This window comes from Perca flavescens, chromosome 8 (assembly GCF_004354835.1).
Source record: "Perca flavescens isolate YP-PL-M2 chromosome 8, PFLA_1.0, whole genome shotgun sequence".
NCBI lineage: Eukaryota > Metazoa > Chordata > Actinopteri > Perciformes > Percidae > Perca > Perca flavescens.
In genome coordinates, this window is record NC_041338.1 from 29,223,804 (window position 1) to 29,251,761 (window position 27,958).

Consider the following 27,958-nt stretch of genomic DNA (forward strand, 5'->3'; position numbering starts at 1 on the left):
TTCTTAATGAAATTTCCAAGTGTAAACAGTGCAACTTTTATTGATTTGAAGAAATTTCAGACAGTGCTGACATTACTCTGCACACTGACAAGTGATGACATACATGAGGCCACACTAACAACCAGTTTTATTTGAGTGCTGTCTAACAGTTGAAAACAAGCGTGCATCTAATTGTAAAAAACAGAAAAAACATCTGTGCAAAGAAATGTCTGCAAGTTAGGAGATGACAACAAATGACACAGCGTAGCTCATCACTCCACGGCTTCAATTTAAGTATGTGCAAATGGGAAATTAAAGTTGTAATCAAAAGATGGCAGCCGTGCCACGTGACACTACAAGGACTTGTTACCGTTTGATGTTAAAACTCAAATTGCAGACTGAGGGTTCAAGAAAGCATTAGACTCCTTATGACATCAGTACATTTAGTATTTGACATTAATGTCATGTCAGCAAGTCAGCGTCAACCGTCTTTTTTTTGCACGCTGTTGCCCATTTACTAGTAATCATACTGTATTTAGTGCTGAAATTACTAGTCGATAAACGGACAATGGCCAACAATTCTGATAACTAATTATAATTAATCATGTAGAAATGCCCAACAGATGCTGATTCCACTTTACCAAATGTGAGGATTTGCTTCTTTTCTGTTTTATTGTAAATCAAAAGGTACCCGGTGGATTTTTTCTAACAAAGTTGTGTTAACATTCACTGCTTCTCACCTAAGTGCATTAAGTATCTTTGAGGTCTATCAAATGTGCTGAATGCATTTCCTTCCTCATAAAACATTTAAAGAGCAGTTTTGTTTTTGAGTGGAAGAATTTGAAAATCGACATGGTTTGCATCCACGTATACTGGCTAGCAGTCCTTCCTTGCCTTTTTTGGCACATTTCTACGTTTCTTGGCACGTCGCTGCCACCAGCTGTCGAGCAGCAGAAAAGCGCGAAACCATCAGCGGGACTGAAGATCACGTCACCCGTGTGAGACACTAACAAAAAGGGGAACCCAAACTTGAAAACACTGCTCTATCAACGCTTATCAAAAACTCCACAGGGTACCTTTAAAAAAAAAAAATATCGGTTAGTCAGATAAAACTATTTCAAGACATTTTTCATTATTTTGTGTCATTGTATAGATTAAACAATTGAGAAAAAAGAATTGACAGATTAGCACATAATTAAAATGTGTTAGCTGCAGCACTCATATTTCTGTCAACTATATCTCAAAGCCTTTGGCTTCCATTCATTTCACTACTACAGCACAAACATACTCATGCAGAGACTTGAAACTTGCTTGAGAAGGCTAATCCATAAAGTGGACATGTCAGCATTTACTGTACGTTTCTCAAAGTTAGTCACTGTTGCTTGGTAATTCCTTAAAAAGTGTCAACTGACACTTAGTGTACTCCATTACCAGACAACACTGATGCAACTTTGACAAAAAAACAAGACTCAGACACGATGCTCACTGTGAGGATTACCCGTTTCAAGTCTGTGCAGGTTGATTTTCATAGAGTAGGCTCTCTGCAATGTTTTTCTTTTCTTTTTGGATGTGCTACTTTTCAGAGTTATAAGCAAGAATATAGAGGAAGAAACCCTTCATTTGTAGTAAATGGGCTTGAACATGACAACACTAGTATTGTTCTTTAACCTCAGCATTGACACTCAATATACCATTATGGCTCGTGGGGAAGTAACTGTTAGCGAGCCTCTGCACTGCCCACAACTGTGTACAACTTTCTGCCAAACTGGATTATACCAAAAACCCAATTCTGACTTAAAAAGGCACAGACATGTGTAGTTATAAGAGTAAAGTTTGCACTATGATTGAAATCTTATCTAAAAATCTTAAACTTGCAAGCTTGACCTACGACGCAACCCTTGACCACAGCTGTAGACACCGCTAATCTAATGCCTCTCAATACCCTACAACACCTCCCCCTCAGCATCAATAGTATTTTAAATCGAAACGGAAAACAAAAAATAATGATGGCTGGTACTTAAGTACTTTATCCACCTGTTGGAAGTGCTCATAATTCTTTTTTTTGTTTGTTTAAGTGTTAAGTGTTATTTTTTCCCTTTGACTTGTTAAAAAGAAGAAACATAGTGAGACTCTTGGCCACTTTCTTCATCTGGGTCCCCAGAAATCTTTGATGAGAGAGCAGCCGCGCTGTAAACAATTAACCACTGCTGATGTGAAGGAGCTCCTGATCACACGAGGGAGAAGATCCTGAGAACAACGGACTCGGTTCATTTCCCTTCTCTTGTGGAAATTAATGGAATCATTCATCTATTTTCTCTTTTCGTGTGTCCATATCTTTGTATATGCAAACTTGTTTCACCTAATAAGAAAATATTTTGTGGGTTAAATGAAAATATACAATTATTAATACAATAGAGTACAGAGCTATATGTTAAAGGTGATTTAAAAAAACAAAACAAAAAAACAAAAAAAAAACAGGTTGATTGTATCTCCCTTTACAATGCACACATTTTCCTTGGTTTAAAGGCAAGAGGTAAAGTGTATAAGAAAAAGGCAGCCTGTTTTGTCATCCAAAAGGCTGGTGATCGAGGATTAGGCGATTGCTTTTGCTTCTGGTAAGAAAGCCTCCCAGTACTTTATGAGCTGGAGAAGAAAGAGACAACAGGGTCAGGGTCATTCCGAATTAACAGACAAAAAGAAGTTCATACGTAGGATTTACAACACATTCAGAACATAGTTCTGAATAACTGTGTCTATAGACAGCAAATTAATTGACAATTAAAAACTATTAGATAGATAGATAGATAGACCAAATGTTTTGGACTTTATAGAATGTATTTTAATATGTATGGCTTTTGGACTGTTGGTTGGACAAAACAAGCAATTTGAAGCCAGAACTTTGGCTCTTAAAACTTGGAAAGAACCTTTGTCAGTGTTTTGACGTACTATTTGATTAAATATTTAAAAAACAGATTGTCAACAGATTAATTAATAATGAAATCAATCAATTCTTAGTCTAATAATTTGCACCTATTGTACTGCTGCACTCATGAAGTCTTTCTAAATAAGATCACCAGCACCAAGTCCTTTTAATATTAATAAAAAACTGTTTTGTAACGTGAGGAGTCAAAACTAGGACTGCCATAGTTGGAAAAGCTTTTCTCTATATCAAAACTATAAATGTACACTGAGAAAGTTTGATTATGGAAATGTTAAATTCTCATGTTTGACTCTAGAGACACTTACCTGTTGCTGAGACTGAAGCAGACACGCCAAGTAATTCATGATCTCTCTTTTGAAGTTCTTGGCCTTTTCTTTCTGGATTGTTAAATAACAACAGTTCCACCAATCAGTAATGAATAACATTATCTGCTGTCCAGTAGGGATGCACCGAATCCAGGATTCGGCTTCGGCAAATGTCGGGCTTTTTGACGGGGTTCGGTTACAATTTTTTTCAACCGAACCAAAGCCTAAGCTTGCACTACGCACGCTACGCTGGTTAAGTAATGACGGCGCCGTTGATTACGGGAAGGTGTTTACGTAGGCGGACCGTTCAATGCAGTAGGCTGTGAGAAAGTCCAAATGGAACTTGTGAGCAGAAAAAAAAAAGTGTTGTTTGGAAATACTCTCAGTCAAAAGAAGGCAATTCAAGTCGCACTACATGTTCAATTTGCAATGCCGATTTGTCTCGTGGTGGCAAAAACCCTAAATAATACACCACATTACCGCTGTTAAAACATTTGCGAATGAAACATCCAAAAGAATACAAGTTATGCATGAAGGAATCTACAGACAGCAGCCAAAATGCAGCAACTTCAGGTACGGCAAAGGAAGGTCAGTTGCAGCTAAAAACTTGATGGGATGGGATAGGATTCGGTATTCAGTTTCGGCAGAATCTTAACCAGTGGATTGGGTATTTGGCCGAACCCAAAAAATCTGGATTCGGTGCATCCTTACTGTCCAGTAACTGATGTGAACGCAACAAGAATAGACACCAGTACCTCAAAGCGGAGGACTTCCTTGCGCACAGTAGCAGAAACTCTTTCAAAGTCTCTCTCATACTGCGTCACCTTGGCCTCCCACTGTTAACAAGAAGAGAGGAAAAGTTCAAAGCACCGTAGTACAGAGGCACAATCACAATCACATCTGGATATTTCAACAACAGCGAAAAAGTAAGGAATTAAAACATCGTAACTAAAACATTATGTCTCATAAACATCACTTTGAAAGGCCAAATTTGTATTTAGTATCTCAAAATGTTGACTTACTGTAAATAGTTTTATCACTTTTAAACCTTTTCTTTTTGATGGTCCTGTCAGGTTTGGTTAAAGTGATTTATTAAAAGTATTCTTTAATAAATATTGATGATGAAAAGCGGCCTTGTCAGGCAGATAAGGCAGATTTTGTACGTAGGAAAAAAACCTAAACATTCAATATTGAAGCTCATTGTTGCTGTGAGAAAACAAGTAAGCATATGTTGCTCCAGCGCAGCATTTTTTTTATTTTATTTTTTTATTAAAATGGACCATGACAGAATTTTTTTAAAATCTAATACATATTTGCTTTACTGTGTCCTGACAATAACCAAGTTTATAGAAAAACAAATGGGGTGATTAAAATAAAATTTAACTCCACTGGTTTCATCGCACTTCCTGTTTCTAATGATAGGAATAAATTAAGGCTTTTCACGTGCCCTCATTCAATACTCAAACATTGTTCTCAATCTTGAAAATACAGCACATCAAACTCCAGCGCTCAAGTTATTTTCACTGTGTAGATTTTGGCCTGTGTTGTACCTCAGCGATCTCCTCTTTGGCCAGCTGCAGTTTGTCGGGTTTGTTGGCCCACAGCAGCTTGGCCTCAGTCTCCCTCTTCTTCTGCAGGGCGCCCTGAGCATCCTGCCAGCGCTGCCACGCCTTCATCCGGTGATCAAACGTCGCCTGCGGGTCAGACACGCAGAGGATTATTTCATGTTTATATTTGGTTATTTACTTTAGCCATGTAGCCGAGGCTCCTATTCAAAACTGCTCATATCAATGTCAAGCCTTTAATGAGTTTCAATGGACATTTTGCTTGTTGTTGGGGAGGATTCTTGATTTTGATAAAGAATTTCACTGGCATTTCATCTTGTCCCTTACTTCCTTATGAGGATTCAACACAACTAAAATGGCGGACTTGACCTCACTGCTTAAGATAGTAAGCCACAATGACCGTAGAAAAGACTTGATTGTTAACGAATGTAGAAACCTGCACAGTAATGAAATAGACCTCCAGGCTTCAAATGACCGCTTAACCTTTAGTGAAGGTGCTCCTGTTACGTTAACATTAGGGGTACTACTTTTTTATTATTATTGAACTATTAGAATTTATTTGAACAGACTTTCTCAGTACCCTCACGGCTCCGAGCAGGCGGATGTAATCTGCGATGAGCTCGGCAAAGTTGAAGGTGTCGTTGGCAGCCTGTTCCTGGTGTAACTGCTCCATCTTGTCCTCCACCTCTGCCAGCTGAGAGAGCGCCCGGGACAGAGCCGTGTTGTCCTCTGCGCTGCCCAGCATGGCCGTGCTTTTGGCAAAGCTGGCTGTGTTTAACGACAGTTCTGGTGGTGTGGTGAAAAGTGAAATGTGAAACTGGCATTTTCCACCATGTAGTTAGAAACATCAGAAACAAATAAGTGCATCATTAAGGCGGTGTAAAAATAACACTTTGGTAAAGAGCTGCTTATCTTAAAAAAAAAAAAAAAAAATGTGTTTCCATTTAGGCTTTAGTAAAACTTGGGTTTCATTCTGTCATACTTTATTTAGGAGTTTTTAAAAAGGAGGTAGAGCTGTGAAAATAAAGACTAAAATCATCAACAGCCACCTGATACACAAACTCAACTTGGTAAATATGTAATGAATTCTATAGGAACACGCCACCGTTTTTTGAAATAGGGGTTATTCACCGTCTCCCCTAGAAGCAATCCGGTTTTTTTTGGCTCACTTTTACTCATCGACATGCTATCCGGCAACAAAGGATTCCATTCACTTTGCCAAGCTAAACTAGCAGCTGCGCTGCCGGACTAAGACAATGCATGCACGGAGACAAAAATGCGTTTGCCCACCTATCTAAATCTAGGGGAGACGGTGAATAACCCCCATTTCAAAAAACGGTGGCGTGTTCCTTTAAATATTCCCATATTGGTCCAGTTTCTGATACCAGCTCATATCATTATGGAGGGAAATGACGGAGACACCGGATCTCATTAATGAACGTCACCCTGATCTTGGTGTTAAAATGATTCTCATCCATTGCGAAAAAAAAAATCTGACTAATCAATACTCAGCTTAGGACACTAATTGAAGGCATATCACGTTTGTGGTTGGAAGGGAGCCGACTAACCTTTCCTGTGGATGACCAGAGATTCGACCAGCATGTGGAGCTTCCTGAAGTGCTGGTCTGCAGATTCCACCTCCTGCAGCTTCTCCTCAAACCACTGCAGCAAAACACACTCAAGAGTTGTTACCGCGCCAACACCAACACCAACAACATCTGCTGCAGATACCAGAGAAGGCTGAGCTCTCGGACATTACAAAGGTTACTTAAGGTGAAGTAATTATAATTTAAAGTGTGCAAATGAGTCATAGAAATTTATTTCAATGTAAATATTTTTCCAAACTTAGTAGAATCATGCAACAACTCTGATCGTACATGTATTCAAAGTATGACTCTTTAAAAGGAACACGCCGATTTATTGGGAATTTAGCTTATTCACCGTAACCCCCAGAGTTAGACAAGTCGATACATACCCTTCTGATCTCCGTGCGTGCTGTAACGCTGTCTGACGGCTCCAGCGGCATCAGGCCAGCACAGAACATGCAGGTGAATGGTTCCAGCAATCCTACTGCTCCGAATAAGTGACAAAATAACCCCAACATGTTCTTATTTTTTTTTATTTATTTGTAGAGTCACAGCGTGTACAAAAAACAACGTAACATGAGACACAGCCATCTTCTAACCGTAAACAAACCGGGAACTATATTCTCAGACAGGCTTGCTGCGAGCATATTACTCCGCCCAAATACTATATTCTTCCACCTGAGAATATAGTTCCCGGTTTGTTTACGGTTAGAAGATGGCTGTGTCTCATGTTACGTTGTTTTTTGTACACGCTGTGACTCTACAAATCACAACATGTAAATAGGAACATGTTGCCGTTATTTTGTCACTTTTGTCACAATTCGGAGCAGTAGACTAGTTGGAACCAGTTACCTGCAGGATCTGTGCTAGGCTAAGCTAATGCTGGAACGTCAGACAGTGTTAAAGCACGCACGGAGATGAGAAGGGTATGTATCGACTTGTCTTACTCTGGGGGTTACGGTGAATAAGCTAAAGTCCAAGTAAGTCGGCGTGTTCCTTTAAGAGAAAAGTATTAAGCTTAAAAACACGCTGGAAATCCAGTGCAGTTGAATGCACCCATCTTCTTTTGAATGTATTCGTCTGGAATAAACATTCACTTGAATATTGGAATACGCTCAGTGTACGCATACGTGTGGTACTTATCGTATCAAGAGGAAATCAGTGTCACAGCTCGGCTTCTTTATACAAAAACTCTTGACAAACCGGGTCTTTGATCAGCTTGACTGGCTGCCTCATCTTTAGAATTTAGTGAACCACGGTGCTATCTACTAAATACATAGTTACAAATGTTACCTTGCACCATAGCAAACAAAAAACCACTGGACACAAAAAGGTTGAATCAATACCACCAGATCAGTTTACAAAAGAATGGGTTTGCCAGTCTGTCTGATCATTTAAGCTTATCATAAATGCTTGTGTCATAACAATCTCAGTGCAAATTCTCCTCAGAACTCTGCAAAAAAAAAAAAAAAAAAAAAAAATATATATATATATATATATATATATATATATATATATATATATATATATAAAATAAAATATATAAAAACTTTACTTATATAAAATATAAGTAACTCATATTTTGTCACTGTGCCTTTTAGTGCTTCAACCAGAGTATTGCATTAGCCTTTTACTGAGAGCTTGAAATATTCTGCTTTTTACTGGAAATGCAGATTTCCTCATTACAAAAATGATCTGCTGTTCACAACGGTTTTTATTCTGAAGAAGCCCTGATGCAGCAGGAGTGTCTGTTTGTAGCTGAACTCACCACGTCCGACTCATTCATCTTGATTGTCATTTTACTGACAGCATCTGTTGCTTTGTTGATCATCTTCAGGAAGCCGGCGCCGCTCAGCGCCTGGGTGCTCACTGCTCTTGGCAACTGAAGACACACACACACGCATTACAGTACAGCTGTCTGAATATACCAAAGCTTCAGATATACAAAGTGATCAAGTAGAAATGAAAGGCAGAGGAACAATACGTTTATCTGAAAGTGTTCTCTTGACTTGAGCACAACATTTTGAGATGCAATAAAGATCATTTAATTTGCAAACTATTGTGTGCCAAGGGTTTTATGGTCTTAAAGAGTACAGTATTTCACAGTGGATCAGGCGTAAAACTAAATAAACGTTTGTCTTATAAAAAGCTCTGCGCCCCAAGGCTCTCCAAACTGAATTTCGACTTACTTCTTCTCTCTCAAGGAACTCTCTGACATCGGGATCTTGGAGGAGCGATGGGTGATTTACCACCCTCTGGAGATACCTGTCGAATGGGAAAATGCAAAATAAATGCCTTACTACCTGCTTTCTATGGGCAGTGCAATGTCATAACAGCTTTACCTGCTTAGTAGAGATTTAAAGTATCAGAAGGACATGAGTAGTTTACTCCTAACACTATAAAACTTTAAGGTTACACTTTACTTGAAGGTATCTACATAAGAGTGACATGACACTGACATGAATGTGTCATAAACAAGTCAAACTTTTATGACATAACGCTTCTTTTAGTTCATTCGGTTTTTATCAAGACAAGTTATGGTTATGTGTCATGACTGTGTCATGTGTTCATGACAGTGTCATGTCACTCTTATGTAGATACCTTCAAGTAAAGTGTTACCCACTTTAAACACTACGATTTTTGTAACAGAATTGCAGCTTTTATTTCATTCCTTCTTTCCTACCTCTCCAAGGCAGCTCTTCTTCTCTCAACAAAGTCGGCAGATGAGGAATCTTCCTTTCCCACCTTCACCTTTGTCATACCTATGCAAGACAACATGCCTTCTCATAGTTGTTGGAGATTAGATTTATAGTTACAGTATTAGAAGAAACAGTAAAGCCAAGTCAGCCTACCCAGGATGCTTTTCTCTGGTGGCGGAGGCACAATGAATCCATTTGGTCCGTGCTTTTCAGAAAGCTTCTCATAGAGGCCAAGGAAGTCGCTGAAGCGTCGCCTCACTGTAAATGTCTTGTTGCGGAACATGGCCAGTTGGGTCTGAAACACATTCATATTATTGGACTGGATGAACCTAAAGGCTAAAAGGCTTACATTTGGTGAATAACTTCTATAAAATTCTGGCGTAATCTATGTTGGCCTTTCAAGACCAGTCCATGGGTGTTTCTTCAACAATACGCTGACCAGTATTTCCTTTCTTGGCACATGGTTACCACATATCTGATGAGTAACTGTGCTACCGTCCTCTGGATTAAATATGACCAACTTCAGGATAAGTGAAACACTGTATATTAACACGTTTTTACCTCTGTGGTTAACTTGTAGGCCATGTAGGCGTTCATACCGTCCCCTGAAAAAAAAAAAAAAAAAAAGGATGAAAGTCAGTGCAATAAAAACTCACAAATTGATATAAATACTTACAGAATATTACTTAAGGCAAGCTGTATGTGGATTACCTTTATGGTGTTTTATAACTAATTAAAGACTCAAGCACCTCTTTGATGTTAACAGTGCACAAACTAATTTGTAGCCTTATTGCAATTCAATTTAAATACTAAAAAAACAGATCAAGACAGAATAAAAAGTAAAAAATCTCACCTATTTTTTCAGGGTCTTTGACAGAAACAAATATGTCAAATTTGTCTCCCTGCTCTTCTTCTTCCTCTTCTTCCAACTGAAAATATATTGAACAGGAAGTGAAATTCTGCCAGTCGCAATGACCTGCACAGTCAACTTCATTTTTTTTTTACTTTAGTTTGTTCTTGTAAGATGTTAAACTAGTCTACAAAATGCAAATTAAACAACCAACTGACTCTTCTCAAAATTCTGATATTCCAGAAAACTACAACTAGAAAATCTGTGAACAGTTTTCAGTCATGACTTTGTTATAGTCACAGTGGGAGTTTCACTCTGGGATTAGATCTGTGTGTACCTCCTCCAGGGCAGCAGACTGTGGCTTGGCCAGGCTGGCAGCTGCTGACTGGGAGAGGGCGGACGCAGACGGTTTGGCCATCACATCTTTCCTTCTCTCGCCCCGCGGACTGTCGAGAGAAAGCTCCACTGTGGCTTCTTTTGAGAGAGGAAAAGAAACAAGTGGGGTCACAACATGCTGAATGGAAAATGTGTAGAGAGATATACATTACTTATTTTATGTCTTGGACTGTGTGACACAATCAAATATGCAAGTTCATGCACGGACATGGACTCTGAATACCTTGTCTTTTTTGCTTTCAGCCTTCAGCTTAATACGTGTAATAACATGTGGACCAGTGCTTGGAAACTGAAGTCACAAGTACCTAATTTATTAAACAGTTAAACAGGAACTCCCACTTTGTACACACCAAAGATGTTGGGAAGTACTACTGCATACATTATGTAAAAAAAAGTTGATACATCGCCTTAAGTCACTTGAGTTTGAAACTGGGGAAAAAAAAAAAATCATAACAGTATGTTGCATTGTGGGTAATGTAGGTATAAAAATTAATCCCTGGTTTGAGTCTGGCCATGAACCTTTGGTACAGGTCATCCTCTGTCTGTCTTCCCATCATTTTCTAAAAGCTTTTTTTCACTATCTAATAATGGCAAACACACCTCCAAAAAACAAACAGTGGAAACACACCAACCGGCCATCTGGTGTTTTTAAAATTGTAGTTGGTTCTGGTTATGTTTAACTTCCAATAAATAGCTTATTAAAACTAAACATTTTCATCCCAGAGTGCAGTTATCTGTTGCACACATGACTGAGTGTACGGTAACTGTTCTCACGTGACCAAATTAACTGAAATACGAAGATAAACACTTGAGAGTCTGCATGAACTGCTTTATGCTTTATGTGAACACTCCCTTTGTCACTAATGCTCCCCTTAGAATCCTAAATCCCTGATAATGTAAACATAATAAAAAGAAATGGTGGACCCACTAGAAAATATATCTGCCTCCTCTTCAGATTGGACTCCATTAGTGTTGGAGTTGACAGTGCTGGTGCTGCTGATGCTGGGCAGTGTGGTGACGGCTTCCTCAGTGAAGATATCAGCAGGTTCTGCAGGACTATTGTCTTGCAGAGGCCCACCTATATTGCTTTTGTGGCTAGCAGCTTTGGTTTTGACAGGTTTGTCCTGCTCTTTGCTGATGGTTTTCTTTGAGGTGGCACCCAACGGCTCACCGAACAGATCCTCGTCAGGTTCACCGAAGAGGCTTTTCTGTTGCTGCATGGCAGATTTAGTCTGCCGTGGTTCGGTGAACAAGTCGGTTCCCTCATCTTCGAACAGATCGACTGTTGCCCGGCTGGGTATACTGGCAGCAGCAGCGGGTGGAGCATCACTAAGGAGGTCAACCAAAGGATCAAAACATTTTTCACGGGCAGGTGGTGGCTGCTGTGCGACACTGGCTGGCAAATCATCGCTAAGGTTGATGATTGGGTCAGTGGCAGTTTCTTTTGCTTCCTGTTCATCGTCACTTCCTGTTTTCCCGTCACCAGGTGTCTCTGTAACACCACTGGTCACTTCACTGTTATCCGTTGCTGCTTCAACGGTAACATTCGCTACTACAACTTCCTCTTGCAGTGCTTCATTTTCACTTCCAAATATGTCCTCAAACTCATCTGAGGGTTCATCTAAAGGGATTTCAGTTGTGTCTTTTGCGGCATCTGCAACGGCACTTTCAGCTGCAACCGCCTCATCCGTAGAATCGGTTACGTTGTTTGTCAGGTCGACAAAGTCATCCGAGGGTTCGCTGACGACTTCGTTCACTGGTTTGTTTTCCGTTTGGCTGCTGACGGGCTCAATTAAGGGCTCATCCATGAGATTACTGGGAGGTTTCATTAAAACATCACTGGGTTGACTGGCAGGTGGCAGTGTGGTGTCCATTTCGGTCAGTGGAGGGTTGCTCTGGAGATGAGAGGAAAAGGTTTTTAGAGTATGTTTTAGAGTATTTAAATCTCCCCTCTGAAGCTCAGCAGTGACAAGACGCCATCACTCGTAAAGTCTTGGCAACCAAATAAACAACAGCGCGAGTACTGCAGTTTCTCAGGCAGATTGACCAACAGCGAGGAAAGCCACAACATGAAAACTGCACTCAAGCGGGTCCCGTGAAATATGACAGCTGCAGTTTATCGGAAAATAGCGTTGGGCACACTGAATTTGATGAATTTACTGCACAATGATTCTGACAGTAGTAGTGGTCATAGTGAGTGAAACGGTGTTGTGAGATGCACACTCCAAAAGGTGTTATGTATCTGGAATTGTTCATGAGCTGTGTGTGATAGGCCTATCTGTAAAGCTGAACAGACTCAGTAGTAACATCAGGCTAAAACTGACTTTATTCTGATCCAAAGACTATGTGTGAAAAAGGACAGATAAGAGACACTAACATTATATACTGGCATTTTCATAAACCGTTGCAAATAAAGCAAACTGTTGCTAAAAAGGAACTACACGCGGTTTTCAGGTAACGTTACTGTTGAAGTTCAAACCTTGAACTTATCCTGCACCATCATCCAAGTCACTGGTGTCACTGTCCAGTTGTATGATCTTAACATACAAAATACATGTATTTTAACTATAATATTGCTAAAAAATAAAATAAAATAAAAAACACATAACGTCCACAACCTCATCAACTGTAATCACGTAATCTACGTTTTTGACAAATATTATCAGCTTTGAAGGGATTTTAGGGGAATCAAACAATAAATATGGTGGTTTCAGTGCGAGCTATAGTAGATACTGAAATTGGTAGATGTGGCCTGCTAATGTCACTCTAGAATTAGTAGGTAATGAATGGCATAATGTTTGCTTTTGTAATCATTTTTATGGTATTGTTTACTTTATTCTGAACTGAGCCTCCAGATTTGAAAGCTCAGAAAGAACAAAACATGTTTTACGTCATTCGAGGCCACTGGGTATGTAAAATATTCCTTTGAAGAAAAAGAAAACAGTAAGTACCTTATAACAGAAGAAAAGCAATGTCATGCTAAAACATTTTATCATGTTTCAGAAATAGCTTTGTAAGACAAAACGCTCACAAATAAGTCAATGGATATACACTTGGTTGCCAGGTTAACATGTATGCCTAGCTGAAACTAATCTTGCATTGCCAGACCTTCCTCCACAGCGCTGCGGAGGAGGGTCTGGCTAGTCCACATAGCATTCCGGGAAGGGAGAAAAACGTGCTCTGGTTTATTGGCATTTCTTTAAACCAATCACAATCATCTTGGGTGGACAGAGCCACGGTGCCGCTGCAAAATAGGAACTTATTTTGGTGGAACATGTGTACGTTCAAAACATTTTCTAGTCATGCAACAGAAAATTCAGGTTGGACAGATAGTCTAGCTAGCTGTCTCGATTTACCCCTGCAAAGATCTGAGTAGCAGTTAACCATAGTCCTCATAAATCGACCGGAGTTTAGAACGGCAACACAAAGAAAGCGGAAGGTAACGGACATCTGGCTTAAAAAGAGTGACATCTGGCGGAATTGCCGGCGACACCTGAACAATCCCAGAAGTGGAACGTCGTCGTCTATATAGACTAAACTGACACTAACAGTCCCGCAATAAATCCTACATTCCTAAAGGTTGTAAAATTCACTTTTTGTTGAACCTTTTATAGAGAGGTGTTGATTAAACTTTATGATCATTTAGGAGACTGTAGTTTGTGAGGCTGTTGAATTCACTTCAGCTACTGTCTCAGTTGAATGTAACATCCAACTTGCTGAGTAATGCCTTCCGTGCAGCAGTGAATCCAGCGTAAAAAATAAATAAACAGCAACTTTCCAATTGGTCCTGTGAACTTTTGACTGTGGGAAAACATCCGGGTTCTGACCATGTGACCACAGCTCACTCACATGACAGAAGGCGTCTTTTAAGTCTTCATTTCAAAATTTAAAACCACTTAATGTGAATTACAAAACTGAAGATGATGTCAACTTTCACAAAAAAAAGTTGCAGTGCTGACTGCTTACATTAGACTGCTGCTTGCTTTACTTACGTTACTGAATGCATTGCATTGAACATTTTGAAGAGGATACCATCAGACTTTAGTGCAAGTTAATCTGATTTCACGTGGAAGACATCCTGCACAGAAAACATCCCCATATCATTAACGAAATAGAAATTGTATTAAATTAATTCGTGTCATCTGGTCTCCTAATCAACTTGATCAAATCACAACTAGCCAGTTTTCCACATTGTAACTTTTCAGGAAGAAATCAATACCAAAATGTTTGTTTGTTTGTTTGTTTATGTATTTACCTTTCACCAAGGCAATTCCACATGAGTGTACTTATTGTTGCAATAAAACCTTTTCTGATTCTGATTTAAAAGCCAGAAACGGTGATAGTGGATTTTTAATGACTGTCTGGTCCATCTCCAAACATTACTTCAGCTACAGTCTCTGCTGAATGTAACATCCACAACTTGCTGAGTAATGCTTTCCATGCAGCAGTGTATCCAGCGCTCAAAAAAAAAAAAAAAAAAAAAAAAAATCTAAGACAGCAACTTTTCCAATCTGTCCTCTGAACTTTGACTGTGGGAAAACATCCGGATTCTGGCCATGTGACCACAGCTCACTCACATGACAGGAGGCTTCTCGAGCCAGCTTTTTAGTCCTCATTCAAAAAGAAATGAGAGTGAATTTTAAACCACTTACTACTATGAATAACAGAACCGAAGATGATGTCAACTTTCACAAACAAACCACACATTCCTCATTCTCTGCGGACTGCTGACATTATAACTTTAATTTGTGTCATCTTGTCTCTTAATGTATCAAATCACAGCTACTCTGCACATTGCAACTTTTCAGGAAGAAATCAATACCAAAATGGGCGTTTGCAACAGTGTCACAGATAACCACTGGCTGTTTCTGCAACAAACCCACCCCCACATTGCTTTGATAATTCAAGTTACAGTAAATGCTTTAAGTCTAACTATCATCCGACATGACAGTTAATTATGTTAACATTATTTTCTTACCATTAGCTCAACGCTAAAACTAGCTAAATGTTTGTCAACACAAAACTTTTGCTAAAAGCGCTTCATTAGCTTTCTTCGCTGACGTTAGCTAACTAACGTTAGTCTTTGGGCAGCTTAGAGGCAGCTTAGCTTAGTTTAGCGTGAAATCGACGTTAACTCCGCTCAGACATACTTCGCTCATGAAGAGGTCTTCCCCGTCGTCTTCATCACTGTCTCGGCCTCCGACTTCTTCAGAGTCCAGCACATCTTGGTCCTCGGAGTCGGGGAACGGAGGAGGACTGCGTTCCGAGCTGGTCGCCATCTTCAATCTTCTTAAACACACACAAGGGGAGGCGGCAACGTCAACTGCTCCCCTCTTCTGCTCTGCTTGCACCGCACCGACGTGTCTCCTTCAGCGGCTACCTCCGCTGCTCATGCAAAGCACTACTGTGGCGGTAGTTCGCTCGCACTACTAAACCAAACAGAGGAGTGACTGGAGGCTCAGGACGTGCAAACCGCCGCTGTCTTTTTTACTTCCTGGTCCTCCTCCTTGTCAGGTTAGCTTCACTGTTAGCTTCACAGAAGGCTTGGCAGTCATGAGACAGATACAGCGGTTGAAACAATAACGTGGACCTGGACAGGGATTGCAGTTGTGTGTAGCTAAACTGCCCGCAGCTCACTGCCCATATTAGAGACGTCCGATTTTTTTGGGTATGTCTCGTCACGTGCATTCCCGAGACGCTGAGGCGCGAGAGCCGCTTCTCACCGGTGACTATCTGGAGCCGAACGAGCTGGACTCAGATGAAGGTAAAAGTTGTTGCCACTCCATCACTAACTGCGGTTTAACTCGTGTTTAATTTAATAAGCAAACACAGTGCGTGATGCAAGATATCATTTAGTAGTTGTCACCTTATTTTTTATGGAAGCCCATTTGTGCCAATGTGATTCAACAAAGACCCTGTAGCCTTAACTAATGTAATGTAAGACATTATGATTTAGTATCTAAAAAATGAGCAACTTTCTATAATAATAATAATAATAATAATAATAATAATAATAATAATAATGACTTAGTATGTTTTGAGAAAGTTTCTTAATTATTTTGAGAAACTAAATTAATCCAAATATAATTAGCAGTAGCTTATATGAGACAAAGACAATCCCCAAATCATCTTGATAAGCTGTAACCAGTGAAATTTTGGTATATTTGCTTAAAAAATACACAATTAATAAATTATCAAAACAGTTGCTGATTAATTTTCAGCCAATCGAATCAACTAATCGAACAATCTCTTCAGCTCTACATACCACAGATGACACTTTCGTTATAAACACATTACATTAGAAACAAACCAGTGTTTATACATCTTGGCCCCGGGGTTTTCTGTATGTCATTTATAGTTTGTGTTAATTTGGTGTAAAAACTAAATATTCTAAAAACCATCAACTTTATAGTGACAATTTCTCCATCATGTCTCCATACTGTGAAAAGAGGTATTGAGTGATGTCATCATTGGATCAGATCAACCTCTTTCAGGGGACAGTGGTAGAGTGTGCACCTGTCACTGAAGCTTAACCCAGTTTCCCAACAGCTATAATTAATTTTTTCTCTTCTCTTTTTATCTCTTTTATACTAAGTGTGTAGCTTGATATGTACTAGTCTCGCCAACAAAATGAGCGTCTTTAGTTTTTGTGATATTTTAAAAATCAATTTCACCAGGAGTCTTTGTTTCACTTGACCTGTTTGTGTGGTTTTTGCTGCTTTTTAGGTGAAACAATTTTCGACAGGAGCGCATCAAATATCACACGTGATGTCGGTGGGAGTGCACAGAAAAAATTAACATATGAGGAAGCAGTAGATATAGCAGGTAATATAAAGCTTGATGGTGTTGTTGTTACTTTAGGCTGTCATTTTTGTGTTGCTCTTAAACATTATTAGTAGAATAAAATGTAAGTGTAATTATTATTGATGTTTTTTTGGGGGGGAAACCCTGGTAAATCCAGATTTGAGGATATCTCACTTTAAACTGGAGGATTACATGCTTCTAATTTGAAAAATGCATCATCCACAAGCTTAAAACATGTTTTTTTTTGGTCTATTAAAACTCAGTCTTATTAAAAATACAACATTTTGACCAGTGGCAATGTAGATGCACAGATAGCAAAGCAACGTTCAAAATATAATTTGGGTACTTTAATGTGAAATAATTCAGCTCAGTTTCTGCCACATTAGATTTAACAGTATCTTTAAAACATCCTGACTTGTAAAACTGAGGTGTCTGTTGACCATAATGGGCAGGGCAGCTGGACTACATTACTGTTGAATATATTCAAAAAATGCCAATAAATACATCAGATAATTTGTTAATGGATAACTGGTCTGTTTGTTTACTCACTCTTTGTTCTGCTTTTGCTCCCAGGTTTTGGTTTGTTCCACTGGCTGCTGTTGGTGGTGTGTGGCTGGGCCAATGCCAGCGATGCCGTGGAGATTCTCTGTGTGTCCTTTCTCCTGCCAACCGCACGCTGCGATATGCGGCTGAGCTCTTCAGACATGGGCGTGCTGACTGCCAGCATTTTCCTTGGTGAATCACAATCATTTAATAAATCAGTTAGCGTACCTGAGCTGTGGTCGGTCGACAGAAAAATGAAGAAGCAATTATTTTGCTAATTGGTTATCGTTCCAGTTCTTCTTTTTTTTAAAGCAAAAATGGCCAATATTCTCTGCTTTCAGCTTCTCAAATTAAAGGTTTTGTTGCTTTTTTTTGTCGTATGTGACAGTACATTTAATATCTTTGGGTTTTAGACTGTTGGTCGTCAAAACAAGCACATTAAAGACCTCTACCTCTCCTGTAAAGTGACTTTGAGTCTATGAAAAGCGCTATATAAATTCAATTTATTATTGTTATTATCACTGTGAGCTCTGGGAAATTGTGAATGACACTTGTTCACTCTTTTTAAACATTGTCACCATTGAACAGAAGCATCTTTCTCATACCTCCATAAATGTTGAATTAGTCACAATAAATAAACTTTTCTTTTTAAATTGACAAAAAAGCAAAATGAAAAAATAGGTTGATTTTTGGTTACTGCTATTAAAAGTAATTACAAATCGAATGTTTGTGACTTAGAAAAACAATTACAAACACAGAACATGATTGTGCAGTGTAAAAGGACTAAAACTAGATTTTAAAAATGTTGCCAACATTTAAATAAAAAAAGGAAACAAGCCCGAACTATTCATCTAGTTCTGGAATCAACACTGAAGGGAAAACATTGTCCAGTAAAGTTGTATAAAAACACTTTATTAAAAGGATATGAGGATGAAGAGAGATTATTGTGATGGTGGGTTAGTATACTGATTGTGAGGGTTAGTGATTAAGGTAACGGGTTGTTTGATGCAAAATGTTAAATGTTTGGTATGTGTTTAAAATGATATGTTTTTGTGTTTTTTATCTTGCTATACAAAATATATGATATATACAGGAACTATATATACTGTAGTTGAACGAGGGGTGGGAAAAATAACAAGCTTCGGCTTCATCCCGCTCTTTTTCGGACAGATTGAACATATTTGTAACACTACATAGATATTGTTTTTCCTTTTGGTGTGTTGCTACGTACTTATTGTGTTTATATTTTATTTTATTGTTATTTTATTTTGTTCAAAATGAAGATAAATAAGACTTAAGAGTCGACAGCCATACTAGTGGCTCTGTGAGGCTGTACGTAGGCAAAGTGATGCTTAGCGCTAAGTGCTAATGTTGGATTATTATTGCCTTAATTCCTGTTCTCTAGGAATGATGGTGGGCGGCTACATGTGGGGATACCTGGCTGACCAGAGGGGGCGTCGCAGGGTCTTGGTTGTGTCCCTGACGGTTAACGGGGTGTTTGGAGCTCTGGCCAGCGTGGCTCCGTGGTTCTGGCTCTTCCTGCTGCTGCGGTTCATCAGCGGCATCGGGTGAGCACATGATTTGTATATGTTTTAAATTTTGTATTTACATGAAGTCATTCAGCTGAGAGCAATAAACTGTAGGATGAAGTATGTTTCCGTGCTTAGAGAAATTATACTCCAACCAACAGGTCATAGAATACCCCTACAACACCTACATGTTCCTTCATGAAGGACATTTTGGAAAAGAAAATCACAGAAATCGCTTTAGGTGTTCGCAAAATACGAGTCAAGCGAGTCAGGTAAGGGCTGGTAAAATGTACTAGACCAACCAGTGTAACTTTTTGAAACGCCAGAATAGGCTTCCAAAATGAATCATTAAAATACACAACAAAACAAAAAGGCCACAATAGTTTCTTATAAGTAAACCGTTGCAGAGAGCTCTAGAATAACGGCCTTCTCTATCAACACGGGGACTTCAGCACTGGCATATCTTTATATACAAGGCTATTTTAGGTCTCCTACCATCCTACCTTCTGACCTATGTCAGTGTAAATTGTACCGGGACTTACAATCTTCGTTCCCAGGATCTTTTCCTTCTGTCTGTTCCAAAGGTTAGAACTGAGCTGGGAAAAAAGGCCTTTAGGTTTGCTGCTCCCTCTGCCTGGAACAAGTTACAGAAATCCATGAAACTTACTGAGCTGGTCTCATTGTAAAAGGATGTTGATTGACTTGGAGGCGGCCACATCTGGCTGTAGATGTTTTGCCTGATGTGTTTAGGATTGTGGTTGACTTTGAAGGACTTGCTGTTTCAGTTGTTTTTATATTTCTATTGTTTTTGTGTATTTTGTGTTTGTATGTACTGTATGTGTGGTTGTACTGCTGCCTATCTTGGCCAGGACACTCTTGAAAAAGAGATTTTTAATTTCAATGAGTCTCTTCCTGGTTAAATAAAGGTAAAATAAATAAAAAAATAAAATAAAAGCTGTTTTCTTCCCCTCTGCAGTGTCGGTGGGTCGATCCCTGTTATCTTCTCCTACTTCTCAGAATTTATGCCCTGTCAGAGGAGAGGTGCAATGATCAGCGCTCTGGCCACCTTCTGGATGGCAGGAAACATCCTGGCTGCAGGTGGGAAAATACATCAGTACAACAATATCAGTGTTCCAGGATAAAAACAGGATTTCATGTTAAGCAGGATTTCATTTTAAGCACAACTCGTATTATGATAAACCTCAGTCACATACTATTATTCAGTGTGTATCGTTGTGCACAAAAACTTGGTGGTGTAATCAATCAACCTTTTAACAGACTTGTCATACTGTACAGTAACAAGAAACCCATGGATGCTATCAATATCATTAATGATGGCTCTGCTCTGTTTTAGTGTGCCAAATGGAACTTGTGACTTGTCAGATCATTAAGAGCATCAAGGGGTTCATTTGTTCTTAATACATTAGTTGGAACATTAAAGATATATACGTGTAAACTTGCGGGTGAAAGCATCAAACAACAAAAAACGCAGAATTGTGAAATGGAAACTGTGTAGCCCCATGTGTTAAGCAGTGAGTGGTCATCTTTTGTTTGCAGGACTGGCTTGGTTGGTGATTCCAAGAACCTGGGCCCATTTTTCACTGGGCTCACTGGACTTTCAGAGCTGGAGACTGTTTGTGGTGCTCTGCTCTGTCCCCAGCCTCACCTCAGCCGTCCTCTTCAGGCTGCTCATGCCTGAAAGCCCCAAGTTCCTCATGGAGGTATTTAAAAGCCAGACTTGTTCTTGTGTTTTGCAGCCTGCTTTTTTCTTCTGTTCTCTCTTTGAGATTTGTGTCCTGTCTTTGCTTCCAGGCTGGCCGGGAGAAAGAGGCGATCCGGGTCTTCCAAGTGATATTTGAGCTGAACATGTGGGGAAAGGGACAGGATTTCCCGGTATGAACCAAATTATGTTCTTTATAGGCCTCTAGGACTCATTACTATTGTTTACTGAACACATTTAATGTGTTTAGCTTAATTAGATAATGTGATAAAACACAGAAGTGAAGTGGTAAAAAGGATAAAGCACACACATGTAGCATACAATGGAGATATACAAATGTTGGACCCAAGAAACACACACACACACAACCAAAGGTTGTAGTGCAAAAGGGAAGTGATATTTGTAATGATGAGTAACTGCATGTGGTTTGTTCAAGTTCTCTAAACACGTCCTTCCTTTATTTTAAAGCATAATAATCTACTCTAAGTGCAACAACTGTCTTCTTGAACTCTTTTCAAGGAATTTGGTTTGTGCAACGGCTCCAAGCAAAGAGGGGAACTGGACAAGACCAGGACCTGGGGTTCACATAGAGAGAGACTTGCCTGTATTTTGAAAAAGGTAATGTCACAAATCAGGACAAATACCCTGTTTTGTTCCAACAACAGTCCAAAAATCAAAGATACTTTCGTGTAAAACAGGAAATCATTCAAATTTAACATATGCAAATTTGGAACTGGTGATTTATTTATTTTTTGGGCATTTTTTCTTGAAAAATGACCAAAACGATTAACTGATTATCCAAATAGCTGCTGATATTTTCTGTTGATTGACTTTTTAATGTATCAACTAATTATTTCAGCATCTATCCAGGTTTACTGTGTGGTTATTTTATTTAACGCATTGATTTAGTATTATTCAACTTTTCAGCACAAAACTCCAAAACTTTAGATTAAGTCATGAAACCCACCATAAAGCCTTCATAGTGTCAGTTATTATAGTTCAGCTGCACATATTCCCAAACATATTTTCAATAAAATTGGCACAAACCAGTTGGCAGTAAAGACTGGACTTGCAGGTGTCCATTTTGCCCCTTTCAAACTAATTTCAATTAATATAAAGTAATTCTTACTTACTTACTTAATAGAATATATCCTTGATTATTGCTATTTTTTCATTGTCATTTAAAATAGTGTCTTTGGTTAAACTTGCAGGCTCTGGTTCCCATTAAACAGATGTTTAATGATTCGCTTAAATCCAGGAGCTTTGCACTGCTCATCATCTTCTACTGCATTTCCTTTGGGTGAGAAACGCCATCTGCATGTCTACATATAGACTTAGGAGAATCTGTAGTGTAACTTCTGTTGTCGGGATTGTGTACAAGTTCAGGGCTTGTGTTTTTCATGTGTGTTTTAACAACGCTTATGTGGTAAATCTGCAGCAGGCAGCTCTGCAGCTTTAAATGGCAGTAAGAGATAACCGTTGCAAATATCTTATCTTCAACAACCAAAAATCATGATTAACTTAACTGCAAAAACTGTAAAAAACAAACCAAAAATAAAAACGGCAGTCTCAAGGCAGGACTTAGCCATACAAGTGTAGTTTTTTACATTGAAAACTGCCTGTACCATTTATTGTCTGTAGTTACTACGGACTGTGGATGTGGTTCCCAGAGCTGTTTGAGAGAATTGAGGACGGCGGCTCGCCCTGTGCCAACGTGTCCCTGCTGCGGTCTCCACTCCACAACCAAGGCTGCTACCCGGTCAAGACAGCAGGTTAGTTTCTGGGATGACAAAGTTAATTATGTTGATTTTTAGATTTTTTTTTTACTGCAGTCAGCAAACCCATAACTGGACATGAAGCAAGCATGTATAGCTTTACCACAGAGGATGTAGTTTGACAATAAGGTTAGACTAAAGAATCATTAGTACAATTATATTCCCTCCTCTCATGAAAGTACACTTAATACTATACATGAATAGAGTTAGAAGAGGTATTGATAGCATTTGGTGTTTAAATCAAAGGTTACGTCGGTTACACACTGCACGCGTCACGGGAGCGTGGCGTTTCTGTTGCGTGTCAGCTGCGTGGATTTTGTCTGTCTTTACACACCAGAAACGTGTCTGACGCGGCGCTGCTGCTGCTAGCCTTGTCTGGACACATGGATGTTTCCCATTGATAAAATGAAATACCATGTTAAACATAAATATATACTGATTTGATTACCGCAAAGACAACGTCGGCATTATTGACGGCAAAATAGGCTACAGAATATTTCGTTCTGTATTGACAGGTGCACTATTAGAAAATCAATAAAAAAAAATGACATTCATATAGGCCTATCTGCATTTATATCAAAACCTAGAGGCTTTCAAACATGTCATTTGTTAATATGTATTTGTGTCTAAATGACATATAAACATATTTTCCTATCCTATTGCCTGGAAACGCTTCCAACACGCTCGCGTCTCGCGTGAAAAATAGGCGTCGGTTCTATTTCTAGGAGGCACGCGTCTCAGGCGCGTCTCGAGCCGCGCCTGAGACGTGCGTCTCACGCAGGCAGTGTGTAAGCTCTAACCTGTTAACATGGGAGCCGAAATATAAACGGACACGCCACGCGGCTGACACGCGGCTGACACGCTTGCGTGACGCGTCCAGTGTGTAACCGGCCTTACACAACATAGGAAGTCAGTGAACCGAGACAAATTTAAAAGCCAGTGAAAACATTGTCCTCAGGGTATTTTGGTAGACTTGTAGATGCAGGTCACTTCATTTGTCTCAATGATGTTTTCTTTCTTTTGCAAGATGAACTACTTTGGTAACTTGCATTTGAAATCCAGCTCTGACCCTTAAAAAGAGCACCAGATCAGACTAACCGCCAAGAGATCCTCCTTAAACAATTCTGTTAAAGTATTTTGTGTTTCCTCTGTGTGGGGATTGCATGTGATCCCTGTGAACATAAACATTGTATGTCACAGTCCAGAGACGTGCTGCTCAGGTGAATTGGAGACTCTAAATTGCCTCTAGGTTTGGATGTGTTGTCTCCTTGTTTTTGTTGCGACATGTTCTTTCATGGGACTGCAATTTTCCTGGAAAGAACTTCATAATTAGTTTCTATTTATAGAGAACATAGCAAGAGTGTTCAGTAGCTACACTTCCATTAGATTTTTTTTACATCAACTGCTCGCATAACCTAGAGACTAACCTACAAAGTTTCAATTATAAATGAATAATAAATGGGGTTAAATTGATCTTTTCTTTCTTTTTCCCTATAACTAGTACCAATGTATAATAGTTCTTTCCAGGAGAATTCCACACCTGTAATATAAAATAAATCATCATTGGCAGCGGCCACGGGTTCCGACCCACGACCCTTTGCTGCATGTCGTCCCCCCTCTCACTGCCCTTCAATCCGTCCTGTCTATAAAGGCCATATAAGCCCAAAAAAAATCATCTTTAAAAAAATAATAATAATAAAGCATTACCCATTGTGTCCCACCCCACTGCATGCTGGGATCTGCTCCAGCACCCTGTGACCCAGAAATCCCTGTGACTCAATCAAAAAAAAAAAAAAAAAAAAAAAAAAAAAAAAAAAAAGCGATGGATGGATGTTTCTTCCTTACCTTCCTGTATCTCTTCCTCACCCGACAGTGTATATGGAGGGCTTCATCATCGCTGCATCAAACTTACCGGGAAACATCTTCACTATTCTTATGATGGACAGCATGGGAGGAAAGGCTCTACTGTGTGAGTCTTTCCATAAAAGCTGAGATATTTTTTCAGCTATTTTGTTTCACTTCTTTACCACAAGATCTCGCTTCCAAGAAGTGTCCATCCACATAACCAGCTAGTTTTGAACGATGTCCGTTGTTTCTCCAGCCTGCAGCCTGCTGGTGTCCAGTCTGAGCGTCTTCCTCATCTATGTGGTCCAGACCAAAGCCCAGAGTCTGATCCTCTCTTGCGTCTTCAGCGGCGTGTCAGTTATCGCCTGGAATGCCCTGGACGTGGTGGGAACGGAGCTCTACCCGACCCAGCTACGGTATACTTTTCTTAAAACTTAAGTCTTAATAGAAGTGGCTTAAACATGGCGGTTTAGATATTTCTGTCAATTTGGATTTTGAATTACCTAGATGTGTTTTTGTTTTTTTAACTTGCCAAGTTAGGATCACCTAGCCAACCTGAGGGATAAAGGACAAAAAAATTAAATATTTGCACAATATATAATAAATACCAGTGAGATGTAATCCCATCACTTTCAACATGTCCACAACTCATCATTTTTCTTTTAATGCCACCTTCTACTTCTACTATGCTACATTTCAGAGAGAAATGTTGTACTTTTTACTCCACTACATTAATCTGACAGCTTTAGTTACTTTACAAATATAGATTTTTGCACACAAAACACATGTGGTTTATAAAATCTGATGTTTTATTATAAATTAAACTACCCAACAATATACAGGCCTAAATGTCCAGCTGAAATGATTAGATCATTAAACACACAACTGTTTGGATCGTTTCCAGTTTCTAAAGTGTGAAGATTTTTCTGCATGTCCGTTACATTCAAGCTATTGCCAAATGAGTTGCTACAGAGCTAATTAATGGCGCTTACCCACTGCTAGCACCAGCTCTGCTCGACTCTCGTCACAGCCAGAAGACAAATTTTGTTTCAAAAGAAGCTGGAGGCAGCAAAAAAAAGAAAACCGCTGGCTAAACTATTTAAAATTGGCGGGTTCAGAACATCACCGTCTGTCACTAGCAATGATGACACCGTGATTAGTGACGATCCCCTCTCACCAATTAGTAGTCTGATGGTTTTCACGTCACCTTTTGGTATCTCCTCAGCTCGCTTGGAACCTCGACGGAGGTGATACTTTAAAAAAAAAAAGTACCTGTTAGCTAGTACCAGGGCGTTTTTTTTTCACAATGGAAAAAACAAAAAAGACGAGTATAGTCGAGGCGAGTTGAGCAGGTACCACGTAATGGAAAAACGCCATAAGACTATCAGCTCCACACAACTCTCTCTGTATTTCTCAGTACGGCTATGTTCAGAAGATTTTGGCGTCCGGTGACTTTCCCACGCAGAAGCTCGAGTGAAGATTATTACCTCTTCTGAAGAGTCCATGTTTTTTTTAATCCTCCTGTCCTCCTTAGCTGCTAGCAACTACGTGGAGGGGGGCTGTGTGCGATCACGTAAGGCTTGTATTGTGTGGACCCGCCGACGGTTGTCATTACTTAGAATTCCTCATGGGGGCAAAAGAAACTACGTACTATAGCTTTAAGTAAAGGGTCTGAATACTTCTTCCACCACTGATGAGGTGTGATCTAATACAGTGGTTCCCAAACCTTTTCATGTCAAGGACTCCTAAACTGACACAAATTAGACCGCGGAGCCACCATTTGATAAGATTTCATCCCAGGGTCCCGCATCTAAAATTTTTGGTTTTAGATATTTTATTACAAAACGTGTATGAAACCCATGACCAAAAGTTATATTGACGGCATTGTGTTACTTATGGATGGATGTATAGTGAAAATAAGTTATTCCCCTTTTTGCTGGGGACCCCCTGGAACTCCCTCAAGGACCCCTGAGGGTCCCCAGACCCCGCTTTGAGAACCACTTATCAAATATCTTGTTTCCTTCTTCTTTACTTTCTTCTTTTTTCATCTTTAGATTAAGATATTTTTCATTATTTTCTTCCCTTCAAAATGAGCTATTAGCTGTGTTTTTGTGCAGCATGAACAACACGACAGCAAACATTGCACATTGCAAGTAAACAATCAAAATAAATCAGCAGGAGTCCTCACAGTTTGGGGGAAAGTGTCAGGTTGTGCATCTATTAAATTAGCTCTGTTTTTAGTAAATATATAAACAGCTGCTCACATGTCCTGGTGTTTATCTTCTACTTTCTCTCCTTCAGGTCCTCTGCTCTCGGTTTCTTCACAGGAGTGGGCCGAGTGGCAGCCATCATGGGTAACGTAGCCTTTGGAAAGTTGGTAGACACAAACTGTGCCGTCCCGGTCCTGCTGGTGTCAGCTCTGCTGCTCACCGGAGGACTGGTGGCTCTTCTGCTTCCACAAACCAGGCGGATAGAGCTCACCTGATGGCTTACAATCTACATCACAATATTTTATATAATTACAGTAGTGGAAAACATCCTCTTAATTTCCTCATGAAAGCAGACTGGAGGATCTCTGATCATTTATCTCCTGTTTTTGCTCCCAGAAGATATTTGAATCCTGTGCCTTCTGTCATCTCTCTGTGCCTTTGTACGGTGCCTCATTTAAAATGCCAAAGACAAGAAGAAATTGTCAAAAGACAGCGGGGACTCCCAATTTTCAAAGAATTATTATTCCGGAAAGTAGAATTGAGTCCTATAGATTGTGAGCTTGTGATGATTAAAACTCTTTCCAGGTGTGAGTCAAAGTATGAAGGACACCTTTCAAAAGTTTGTCTTTAAACTCTACAAACATCTTACTTTGTATGTTGACCATGATTTCTAGAGTATAATAAGTGATGCTGCTGGTTACTCAAACGTTTTGCTGTTAGATAAAGATATTTCTAGAAAAGAAACACTGCACATTCCACATATTGTGAACATCTATGCATACAGTAGATTGTATACTTTTGTACCCAATCTGTCATTTTTCCTGCACAAACTGGACCACACCAGTTCAGCATTCCTGTGGAAAACCAAAGATTGCTAATTTCAGATTAGAATCATTTAAAAAAGGACTAAGTACAGGTGAACAAACCCTTATACTGTATGAGCTTGAGTTGCAATATTGTTGATGGGCTCATATTCCCATTGGTTGTTCTGTAAAGCTGTCTGTACTTTGTGGCTACTGAAGCAAGTTTGTTTAAACAAACACTACATCTCTTCATGTCAGCTGTGTGGGTTTTTGTGTAATATCACCTACACTCTCATACAGCTCAGGTTTTACTGAACACCAGTGGTGGAGCTAGTATTCAGTTCCTTTACTTAAAGTGCTCATATTATGCTTTTTGTCTGTTTCCCTTTCCTTTATTGTGTGTTATAT

The 27,958-nt window shown here is 39.4% G+C and overlaps 2 protein-coding genes across 2 annotated transcripts; one reads left to right on the plus strand and one right to left on the minus strand.

Annotated features, from left to right (window-relative positions):
- On the minus strand, positions 1 to 16,152 carry snx1a (sorting nexin 1a). Its single transcript, XM_028584685.1, has 15 exons — positions 15,472 to 16,152; positions 11,250 to 12,216; positions 10,263 to 10,399; positions 9,929 to 10,004; positions 9,637 to 9,680; positions 9,229 to 9,370; positions 9,060 to 9,138; positions 8,566 to 8,641; positions 8,145 to 8,258; positions 6,359 to 6,452; positions 5,371 to 5,576; positions 4,776 to 4,919; positions 3,981 to 4,061; positions 3,226 to 3,297; positions 1 to 2,622 (listed from the first exon to the last, which is right to left on the minus strand). Exons 1-15 carry the CDS (start codon positions 15,598 to 15,600, stop codon positions 2,572 to 2,574), a joined length of 2,412 nt encoding a protein of 803 aa, XP_028440486.1. The 5' UTR covers positions 15,601 to 16,152; the 3' UTR covers positions 1 to 2,571.
- sv2 (synaptic vesicle glycoprotein 2) lies at positions 15,173 to 27,919 on the plus strand. Its single transcript, XM_028584686.1, has 13 exons — positions 15,173 to 16,085; positions 17,048 to 17,146; positions 17,699 to 17,860; positions 19,074 to 19,236; positions 20,174 to 20,295; positions 20,755 to 20,918; positions 21,010 to 21,090; positions 21,437 to 21,535; positions 22,129 to 22,217; positions 22,559 to 22,689; positions 24,566 to 24,661; positions 24,794 to 24,953; positions 26,839 to 27,919. The coding sequence occupies exons 1-13, from the start codon at positions 15,992 to 15,994 to the stop codon at positions 27,020 to 27,022; spliced, it is 1,644 nt and encodes a 547-aa protein (XP_028440487.1). The 5' UTR covers positions 15,173 to 15,991; the 3' UTR covers positions 27,023 to 27,919.
- Positions 27,920 to 27,958: the final 39 nt, after the last annotated feature.